General features: G+C 43.8%; 1 protein-coding gene across 2 annotated transcripts; it reads left to right on the top strand.

Moving 5' to 3' along the window:
* The first annotated feature begins 699 nt into the window (after positions 1-699).
* On the top strand, positions 700-10,942 carry LOC310836953 (uncharacterized protein). 2 transcript variants are annotated; one of them, XM_083722971.1, is made up of 6 exons: positions 700-943; positions 2,893-3,039; positions 4,414-4,488; positions 6,362-6,461; positions 7,272-7,420; positions 9,941-10,942. In XM_083722971.1, exons 1-6 carry the CDS (start codon positions 706-708, stop codon positions 10,567-10,569), a joined length of 1,338 nt encoding a protein of 445 aa, XP_083579097.1. In that variant the 5' UTR covers positions 700-705; the 3' UTR covers positions 10,570-10,942. The 2 variants fall into 2 exon arrangements, with proteins under 2 accessions (XP_083579097.1, XP_083579098.1); XM_083722972.1 differs by having other exon boundaries at positions 2,938-3,039.
* The last annotated feature ends 584 nt before the right edge of the window (positions 10,943-11,526 follow it).

Genomic DNA, 11,526 nt, shown 5'->3' on the forward strand with positions numbered 1-11,526 from the left:
TATTAAAAATAGTGAAAATGCAGAAAATTCACTGGAAAAATGAGAAATTCAGAAAAACTGGAAACTAAAACCTATCCCAAGATGCTAGCGAGTTTGTCTGGGTTCAGCCCAGTAGCTAAAAGGGCAAGCTTCTCTCTTGTGCAACAGCCTACTCCTCATTCAAGCATTTGCTAATCCTGAATTTATAGCTGATCTTGCCACAACACTGTTTTATACGCACAAAGACCTGGTATTACATTGGCTTTAAACACCTTGCTGTGGTGGGCAAGATAGAGAGCTCCAGAGCTCTCAGAACTTCACTAAGCTACAATTCCCAGAATTCCTTCTGGGCCATTGTGATAGCTAAAGTCTACATGAGTCTGCAACATAGGTAAGTTATGAATCCATAATATAGATAATGCTTGAGAGTTTCCCCTTTTAGGGATGTCAGATTTGAAACTTACCAATATTTTCTGCTGTGGGCAGTTCCTACAATCATAGAATTGTATAGTTGGAAGGGACCTTGAGGGTCATCTGGTCCAACCCCCTGCAATGCTGGAATCTCAACATGCAGTTCTACCATCCAATTTGAAACCATACCAGTCCCTGCTCAGCTTTGCAAATGTGCAAGCAGTTTCATTGCTACATCACTAGCAGAACTTCCCATAGGTTCAGTTCTAGAATTCTTTTCAAAGGTCCAGTTCATTGTGATGTAATGGAACGAAAATGTGTAAGATCGAAAAGGTAAACCAAAGCAGCAATTGGAAGCATTGCAGCTCCAATGACGGGGTGGAAATAGCTTCACATTTAGATGCTTTTGGTCACCTCTACATTCCTTGGCCTCTTGCCGTTATCTTCAGACCAGAAAGAACCTGTGACACTTCGACAATGAACCAGATTGTGCCATCCCTTTTCACAATCCTTTCTGTGGAGTTATCATGCTGTCCTAGAAATGCATTTTCAGGTGAGCTGAAATTGGTCCTTCCATAACTAGGCAGCAGAACCCACTTAGGTCCTCTGAGCCAAAAGGAGTGGGGCCAAGCAGCTGTCCCCATGCAGGGCTATTCCAGGCAACCTGCTTATTAAGTATTCATCCTGATTTGCTTGAGCAGAGGTCAGATGGCATTGCTTCAAAGCAAGTGTTTTCCCACTCTCCCCAGTATGGTTTCCCATCATTTTCCTTAAGCAAAACATCTGATCTTTGGGGGAAGTGGGTTTGTTGCTCAACACCCCCAAGTCAACTACAATTGTGTGTTCTGAATTTACCAGTATGTGAAAGAACCCATCAAAAATTATAAGAGCCTGGAAGTGCCTTCATCATCTTTCTTTCTTTCTTTCTTTCTTTCTTTCTTTCTTTCTTTCTTTCTTTCTTTCTTTCTTTCTTTCCCTCACACAAACACAGCCTTCTCCACCCACCCATCAGAGCATGCTGGGATGGGAAAGTTTAAATTATTCTTCTGCAAACAATTCCAGCAGTTTGTAAAGGAAAACTTTCCCCAGCTAATCTCCCTTAGGCAGGGTTAATGATGTTCTGTCCATCTGTGTAACATGGAATCTAGTACTCTGTGTGATCATCTGACAATGAAATAGCATGCTTCTTTCCATTTTGCAGATTACAGCCACATCTGAACTGTACATTTAAAGCAGTATCACAACACTTTAAACAGCCATGGCTTTACCCAAAGTATCCTGGGAACAGTAGTTTAAGGGTGCTGAGGTTGTTAGAGACCACTATCCCCCTCACAGAGCTACAATTCCCAGAGTTCGCTGGGAACAGGTATTGACTGTTAAACCACTCTGAAGATCGTAGCTCTGCAGGGGTAGAGCTCTTCTGGCAACTCTCAGCATCTTTAACAGCTTCCAGGATTCTTTGGGGCAAAGCCATGGGTATTTGAAGTTGGATGCTTTAAAAGTACAGTCATACCTCATGTTACGTTTGCTTCAGGTTGAGCGTTTTCAGGTTGCGTCCCACGGCAACCCAGAAGTACCGAAAAGGGTTACTTCCGGGTTTTGTCGCTTGCGCATGCGCAGACGCGCAAAATAATGTCACGCGCATGCACAGAAGCAACAAATAACGACCTGCGCACGTGCAGACGTGGGTTCTGTTCTGCTCATGTTACGAATGGACTTCTGGAATGGATCCCGTTTGCAACCAGAGGTACCACTGTATATTGCAGATGCAGCCTTGATGTGTTCCTGTCTTCATCAGCTGTTCCCAATGCCTATAAGCTGGGCAGCAAGGAGACAGCAGCGGGCACACAAATCTATCATGTCTCTTCTCGGTCATTTCTTTCTCAGAAGGTTGATAGCACCCTCCTACCAAGAGATTTTCCCTTGCAAGTGTTTCCCTCCTCACATTGGCCTTATAAGGTAAATGCAGAGCTGGGAACTTGTTCTTCTGTCCTAGCTTGCTTCTAAAAAATTAGATTATGCTCCACATCCTAGACCAGAACCTCTAACCTTTGGCCAAATGTGGCTCTCCAAGTCTCTCTTCCTGGCCTTCAGGACTCTTCCCTGCCATGCCCCCTCTTCTGAGGCTACGCCCCACACCAGCCCCGCTACACATGCTCCTCAGTAAGAGCTGTTCAACAGTGGAACTGTCTCCCTTGAGAGCTGGTGGGCTCTCCTCCCTTGAAGGTTTTTAAGCAGAGGTTGGGGGGCCATCTGTCCTGAATGCTTGAGATTCCTGCATTGCAGGAGGTTCGCCTACGTGACCCTTGGGGTCCCTTCCAAATCTACCATTCTAAGTATTTTTGCCTGGCCAAAAATTGAATCATGACTATGCTTACCTGAGTGGATGATCGAGAGGGTGTTTTTTATGGGGGAGGGGGGATGCCATGTGGCCCCTTAAAGGTTACCAAAGAGGCATTGTGGCCACCATGCAGGAAAAGGTTCCTGACCCCTGTTCTACAGCTTGTTTTCCAGTGAAGTCATCCACTCCCCCTCTAAATGTTTTAGCACCTTTCAAGGCATACGAAGAGCTCGGGAAGAGTCCTCCAGCTCCAGAGGCCAATGCTGGGACAGCTCAGCCGACTTCGGAATCACTTCTGGAGTTTATGGGTGAGATGATTTTTTTGTGTGTGTGTCCGCAATAGACTGGCTAAATAAACTTCCATGTACTACTATGCATTCCAAAAATGTTTAAAACTTCCGGGGGGTGGGGTTAAGACCAATATGTGGTTAATAGCTTTGATTAGGAGTAGCAGAAGAGAAGGGGACGACAGAGGACGAGATGGTTGGATAGTGTTCTCGAAGCTACCAGCATGAGTTTGACCAAACTGCGGGAAGCAGTGGAAGACAGGAGTGCCTGGCATGCTCTGGTCCATGGGGTCACAAAGAGTCGGACACGACTAAACAACAACAAAGGAGTAGCAGAACTCTCTGTCACTAATCATACATTCCTCGGGGCAGGGGCAGTCAGTGGGATAGCACATGGAGGGCAGCATCTGCACTGGTTGCCAATCTGCTACCTGGCCACATTCAAGGTGTTGCTATAGGTATATAAAGCCCTTAACTGCTTGGGACCAGTTTACTTGCAGGATCTCCTTACTCCCACTAGGGAGATTTGTCTGGCGCCTTCCTTGTATATCTTTAGGTGCCAGGCCAAAACATTCCTCTACAGTGTGGTGTAGTGGTTAAGAGCAGTGGACTCGTAATCTGGTGAACCAGGTTCGCGTCTCCGCTCCTCCACATGCAGCTGCTGGGTGGCCTTGGGCCAGTCACACTTCTTTGAAGTCTCTCAGCCCCACTCACCTCACAGAGTGTTTGTTGCGGGGGAGGAAGGGAAAGGACAATGTTAGCCGCTTTGAGACTCCTTAGGGTAGTGATAAAGCGGCATATCAAATCCAAACTCTCTCTTCAACCAGGCCTTTGGCTGATTATTATTCTACAGCCTTTTAAATGTGTTTGTGAGAGAGGGGTTCTTGTTTCGTTGTTTCTGTTTTAACTATTTATCTGTTCTTTTATCTCGTATTTTAACCTTGTGAACTGTCCCGAGATCTTCTGATGAAGGGCGGCATATAAATCTAATAAACAAATAAATAAAATCTACTTCTCATTGTGTACCACTTGGATTTTTAAAAATGAAACCGAGATACAGAGTTTTATAAAATGAATGCTTGGGGCTCACCTGATAATGTCTTGTCAAATGATCAGTAATGCCCTATGCCTTTCTACTGCCCACAATATCATGTGAAATGCACACTGAAAAGTTTTCTGGCATGAAAGGATTGTAAAAATATTAGCCATACCTTAGCAACTGGCCACTTTTAACTGTTGTTGAACTAATAACTTCTCAAAATGCATGTTAATGCACTTTGATGTTGCTCAATTAATATTAGCGCACTTCTCAGATTTGGATCTTCCTGTGTCCAATAGTTTTCTTGTCTTCTTGATCATGTCTTGCACTGTTTCAACCTGTTCTTTTTGTGGAAGTCAGAAGCATCTCACACAAGACTGGACTCTCTCGACCGCATGTTCTCTTGAAAAGATCCATCAACTGGAACAATGGTAAATGTGTTTATTTAACTATCTCTTTAAGAATGATTTGCTACTGTATGTCTCCTGGAACATTGCAAGGTGTGGGAAGGGTTTGATGGGAGCCCCTGTATTGGAAAATTTTCAATGTCTAATGTTTTACAATTTTTTATGTGTTGTAAGCCACCCAGAGTGGCTGGGGAAACCCAGACAGATGGGTGGGGTATAAATAAAATTATTATTATTATTATTATTATTATTATTATTATTATGAGATAATGTTTTAAGGGCATGCAATTTCCCAATGCATATATGTCTATGCTGAGATCTAATTGTCATGCAACATTATTGGAAGTTGCATTTGTTGTTGTACTCCTAAGAACAATTGGATAGCAAGAACGGGGAGTGATTCAAAGGTTTAGAGAAGGTGTGTTGTACTGCCCTCCCAGGTGTGAGAATTTCATGTTTGAATGTTTCACACACTCACACCCCCACTACCATCTTGCTAGGGTTTGGTAAATATATTACAGAAAGAAATTGCCTGGCAAGACAAAGAAAACATCAGTTTATTGCTCATGGCAAGCAAAGCTTTACATCTGGCCAAGATGGAGCGCAGAAATTACACTGGCGCATGGCAACTTATACGGGGACTAACTAAATTGGAGAAGCAAGAAGGAAGGACACAGTGAGAAGATGTGATCTGCTTTGCCCACAATTAGTTACTTAAAGAGAAGGAATCAGTGAGGGAAGTATAGGTTGCCTTTCAGTTTTCTGCCACCAGCTGGTTCAGGTAGCTCATTGCAAGAACTGCTACTTCACTCACCAACACATCTAAACTCTGTAAAACAGTGTTTTCCAAAGTGGGCAATACCATCACTGGGGGGCACTGGAGTGACACAGGGGGGCAGTAGTAGCTTTGGAGGGGTGTTGAATAAAAATAAGAGGGTAGTGGAAGCATAAAGAAGAGAAGAAATTTTTGAAAAACCGTTTGTACAAGTTTTATCTGTTGTGTAATGATGCTTACGATGGGACACAGGTGGCGCTGTGGGTTAAAGCCTCAGCGCCTAGGACTTGCCAATCGAAAGGTCGGCGGTTCGAATCCCTGCAGCGGGGTGCGCTCCCGCTGCTCGGTCCCAGCACCTGCCAACCTAGCAGTTCGAAAGCACCTCCGGGTGCAAGTAGATAAATAGGGACCGCTTACCAGCGGGAAGGTAAACGGCGTTTCCGTGTGCGGCTCTGGCTCGCCAGAGCAGCGATGTCACGCTGGCCACGTGACCTGGAAGTGTCTCCGGACAGCGCTGGCCCCTGGCCTCTTAAGTGAGATGGGCGCACAACCCCAGAGTCTGTCAAGACTGGCCCGTACGGGCAGGGGTACCTTTACCTTTTCAATGATGCTTACTACCAAGTCAGGCACCATTGCTGGGACAGCAACAATGCCTCCCCTGGAAATTGCAGTTGTACTGGAGGCAGAGGATTTTCACGGGCTTGGGTGAACCCTATTTGGCTTCAGGCAGGGCCCGCAAGTGGATCACAGCTTCCCTCCCTATTTGGCCAATGGCAGGCAGAATGTAGTGCTGGGGGGCCCCTGCGGTGGATTGGACTGAGGTGGAAGGTTTCACCTTGGTCCACCCCATGGGTTTTTAATCCCGGGGCCTGGTCCACCTCCTTGCAAAATTCGAAGAAGTGGGTGCCTGGGTTTTGGTTCCCATGTTGCTTCAGACAGTGTGAAGTAAGTAGCGTCACCTTAAAATGAGAAATGATATTAATTTCTCCTCCATACCATGGCTCTGCTGGCTGAGGTTGATGGAAATTGTAGTCCCAAACATCTAGAGGGCACCAAATTGGAGAGAGCTGGTGTAAGAGAAGTCGTGGGTGCATGGCTCATAGTGCTTTCTTTAATTTACAGTGATTCCAAACCGGCCCGCCTTCGCGAAGATTGTTGTTGAAGGTTCTATAGGCTTTGGTTTTGCCTTTGTGATCGCAATTGCTTTGTGGTGTCTCCTCTCGTAAGTATGTCTATTTTTTAATAATAAATTTTAATTAGTTTTTTTATGTGAAATTTGAAGTTATTCAATTCACTTTTGATATAATAATTTCTTACATTTTGACTTCCCATTCTGACGTCCGTGATGCTCCTGTTGCAGTCATTTATCTGCTGCCATAACTACCATTTATTTTCATAATATTCATTTAGTTATTCTCCTCCCCTTGCCTATAATTCAAATCCTGCTTGCAATTTCATTTGACTATAATTTTTCCTTAAATAGTTCAAAAAAAAAAATACCCACGCTTTGACAAAATTCTCATCTTTTTGGTCTCTTATTTTTGCTGTCAATTTTGCCATCTCTACATAGCCCAGTAACTTTAAAATCTATTCTTCCTTTGTTGGAATTTCTCCTTCTTTCCACTTCTGCACATACAGGATTTTGGCTGTGGTAGCAGCATACATAAACAATTTAACCTTTTCTTCTTCTTCTTCTTTTTTTGCTTGATGTTTGAGCATCACCCTTGCATGCGGCAACTCAAAGGTTCAGTCCCAGAATCTCTAGGTGGGACTGGGAATTATCCCTGTCTGAAACTTTAGAGAGCTGCTGCCAATCAGTGTAGACAGTACTGAGCTAGATGGACCAGTCTGACTCGGTATAAGGCAGATCCCTATATTATTGCTGGATAAATGTTCATTAGCCATAGTAGTAAATGGGTGTTGGCCAACAGTGCTTTCACATCTCTTTCTCTGAGGAGTGATGGCACACTTGCTGTTGGGAGGTGGGGCTTCAGATGCCTTCTTCCTTTGACGAACTTGCTTCCTCTTCCAGTGAATTGGTAGGTCGACTGAAGGGGGTTAATGCTCGTGGCAAGCGCCTTCTGGCGCAAAATTTCTTTTTGAGGCAAGTCCAGGAGGAAAAAGAGGCAGCCAGGAAAAAACTAATGGAAGAAAAGGAATATGAAGGCTTAACTAAGACAGGTAAGACTGTTGTCAATGATGCACCTGTAGACCTGAGGTGGAAAGACTTCAGTATTGTCAGATCTGCTTTGATTTTTACTAGAAACCTACCAACCGGTGCCAGGTGCAAAAGAGATAAGGGACTCCCCAGACAGGAATTTTATTGTGGGTATATTGTGCAACAATAATAGTGCATTGGGGTTCCTTTGAACACCTTTCTGTTCGTGATGCTATCAGGGTGGTCCTATGCAATTCCACATTCCATACTGTTAGTGCCTTAAAATATGCACACAAAAAACATTTCCACCTACAGAAGTTTTGGGGTGATCACACTGCTTCATTTCCAGTCAGTGTGTATCCCATAATTTCCTGCTGAAATCCTAATCTACCGCTTGAACTAATTTACAAAACTATTAACACACTTTTACTAGCATTGAGTGCCACAACATAGCAAGATGATACAGAGAATGAGAGGCTTTAAACATGATTGTTTATGCTTTACACTCAGCAGTGTCACCTTTTAATAATTATCTTAGCCAAATAAATCCAAGTCAGAACTCAACCTCTGATAGACAATGCCTGCAGATGAAAATTCTACATTCTGACAAAAAAAAAATATTACTCACTTCTTCTAGTCATAATTCCTCCTAGTATTTCCCAAATAATTCTTATACGCTTTTAAGGAAATAAACTCAAATGAAAACCAGCTACTTTACACACAATTTTAACTCTCACTATGAAAATCACAGTGGAGCACTCTTCTACTGTCTCCTGAGACAGATGGATGTCAACAACAACATTGAACTCTGCAGGTTACTGCTGCAGCTTGGAATATGAGTGCATGTTTGCCCAGCTGACCTACTGTAGCAAGGAAATTATTATTATTATTATTATTATTATTATTATTATTATTATTATTATTTCACCAAAACTACAGCAATGGAAATCATGGAAATATAGTGTTATGAGTTTGTAGGTGCTAGACCACTATGGTCTCCGAATCAAGCATCAGAATTTAATCTGTTGTTGTTGTGTGTAAAACACATAAAAATAAATAAAACAAATAAAAATATAAAAGAAGAACTAGGAAATAGCCAGGTAGATTAAGAGGGGAGCAAAGGATTGATTACCTAGTCCCTTCCAAGGTGAGCTAAGCCTGGCAGGACAGCTTTATGGTCTTACAGATAACTTCATGCATTAATTAGATTTAAGCATGTTGGTTATATGAGGCTGATTGTCTCACAAAACCACTCAGGAAAGTGTAGCTCTGTAGAGGGAGTAAGATTCTGTTAACAACTCTCAGTGCCCTTAACAAATTACAATCCCCAGGATTCTTTGGGGGGAAGATATGAATGTTGAAACTAGAATGACACTGCTTTGTATACACCATATTTTTCGCCCTATAGGGCGCACCGGCCCATAGGGAGCACCTAGTTTTTTTGGGGGGGAGGAATAAACAAACAAAGAAAAATTTTCCCCCAGGCGCGGGGCTGGGGCGGGGGAAGCCCGAGCTTCCCCCGACCCCAGCCCCCAGAACAGGCTGCTATCCGCAAGCCTTGGGAGCCTGGCGGGAACTCCCGCCGGTCTCCCCAGGCTTGTGGATATCTGCCCAAAGCCCGGGGCGCTCCGCTGCGCTCCCCGGGTTTCGGGCTGCAGGCTGCTGTCTGCAAGCCTTGGGAGACCGGTGGACAGCTTCCTGAAGCCTGGAGAGTGAGAGGGGTTGGTGCGCACCGACCCCTCTCACTCTCCAGGCTTCAGCGAAAGCCTGCATTCCCCCCATAGGACGCACACACATTTCCCCTTCATTTTTGGAGGGGGAAAAGTGCGTCCTATAGGGTGAAAAATACGGTATATTGCAGATGAGGCATATGTCAGACATCCTGCTGAGTGCTGGAGTTGGCACAATCAAATAGTTGATGAAGCCCAAGAAGCCTGCCCCCTTCTCACCAAAAATCCCCCAACTTATTCTTGGAAATAAGTGGAAATAACACAATTTGGCCAAAGCTATCATAACTGGGCTTAGATGTGAAACTGGCAGCTAGTCTGTTTTTATCTTTCTAAGATAGTTCTATTATATTGTAGCTGAGGAGTATGAATTGACTATACAGTGGTACCTCAGGTTAAGAACTTAATTTGTTCTGGAGGTCCGTTCTTAACCTGAAACTGTTCTTAACCTGAAGCACCACTTTAGCTAATGGGGCTTCCCGCTGCTGCCGCGCCACTGGAGCACAATTTCTGTTCTCATCCTAAAGCACATTTCTTAACCCAAGGTACTATTTCTGGGTTAGCAGAGTCTGTAACTTGAAGCATCTGTAACCTGAAGCGTCTGTGACCTGAAGACAATTGTGTATTGGGGAGCCTCTAATGTTTTGCTATGTTTTGCTGTGTTCTGTTATGTTTTGCTGGAAGCCACACAGATGCATGGAGCGACCCAGTCAGATGGGTAGTGTACAAGTTATGGTTTTTGTTGTTGTTGTTGTTGTTGTTTTATTATTATTATTATTATTATTATTATTATTATTATTATTACTATTATAATAGAAACAAGGAAAAAGAAAATAATGGAAGAGGAGGAGGAGGAGGAGGAAGGAGGATATTCTGTCCCAGAAGGAAAAGCAAAGAAAAAGAAGAAAGGGAAAAGGCATGCAATAAAGAAGAAACTAGGTAAAATTAAGAAGGTTGCAAAATCAGAAGCTGTGCAAAAGCACATTGGTAAAATTAAGAAGGTTGCAAAATCGAAAGCTGTTCAGAAGCATATTGGTAAGATCAAGAAGGCCGCAAAATCGAAGGCTGTTCAGAAGCATGTTAGTAAGATTAAGAAGGCCGCAAACTCCAAGGCTGTTAAGAAGCACATTGGTAAGATTAAGAAGGCCGCAAAATCGAAGGCTGTTCAGAAGCATGTTCGTAAAATTAAGAAGGCAGCGAACTCCAAGACTGTTCAGAAGCACATTGGGAAGATTAAGAAGGCCGCAAAGTCCAAGAATGTTCAGAAACACATTGGGAAGGTCAAGAAGGCAGTGGCATCAAAGGTAAAGAATAAGAAAGAGGAAAAAAGTAAGAATGAGAAGAGCTCTAAAAAGAAGAAGGAAGGTGAAACGAAAAGTAAAAAAAGCTCACACAAAAAAGTGAAACACAGGAAAAGTGAAGAGGATTCTGAAGACTCTGACTAGCAAGCACAAAGACTGGAACCAGGTGGTCAGTGGGGATTGGTCAAGAGCAGGCGGAGTACAGCATCATTCCAAAAGGAAAGTGAAGAGGGCAGGGGCACAGGTGGCCTCACATCAGGGGTAGCCAAAGTAGTGCCCTTCAGATGCTGCTGGACTACAGCTCCCATTATCCCTGGCACCATTGGCCAAGACAGCTGGGGATGATGGGAGCTAGAGTCCAACAACATCTGGAGGGACACCACATTGGCTACCCTGCCTGTATTATTAGTCTGGTCTTGATGAGAATGGAGGGACTTCCTCTCTGAGCACTTCTTCTTCTCATGGCAGAGAACCTTGTACTGCCACCTACAGATGAAATACAAAAGATTGAAATTCACATCTGAAAAAAGTGTCCAAGGAGTATGCTTTCCCTGCAGTAATGAGTGGGAGCCTCTTTTCCCAAAAATGGAAAAGCAGTCTTTCAGGAGACTTAACCATTGTTTAAAGCAATGGTTCCCAACCTTTCTTTGCCCATGCCCCACATAAGCATCTCTAAAATCCTGATGCCCATCTCCACCCCCTGTGACATATAATTCTTATTACAGTGGTACCTCTGGTTAAGTACTTAATTCATTCCGGAGGTCCGTACTTAACCTGAAGCTGTTCTTAACCTGAAGCACCACTTTAGCTAATGGGGCCTCCTCCTGCCGCTGTGCTGTCGGAGCACGATTTCTGTTCTCATCCTGAAGCAAAGTTCTTAACCTGAAGCACTATTTCTGGGTTAGCGGAGTCTGTAACCTGAAGCGTATGTAATGTGAGGTACTGCTGTATTCAAAAAGTGAATTCCTATTCGCATGGAGGAAGCCCAAAAGGCCATTCACTGTTAATAACTCATTCTCAAACTGCCCCCCTTTTAAAAATCAAATTGCCCCCCTATGGGGCGCATGCCTCACCTTGGAAACCATGGGTTTAAAGGCTTGG

Source organism: Podarcis gaigeae, assembly GCF_964106915.1.
Source record: "Podarcis gaigeae genome assembly, chromosome: Z".
Lineage (NCBI taxonomy): Eukaryota > Metazoa > Chordata > Lepidosauria > Squamata > Lacertidae > Podarcis > Podarcis gaigeae.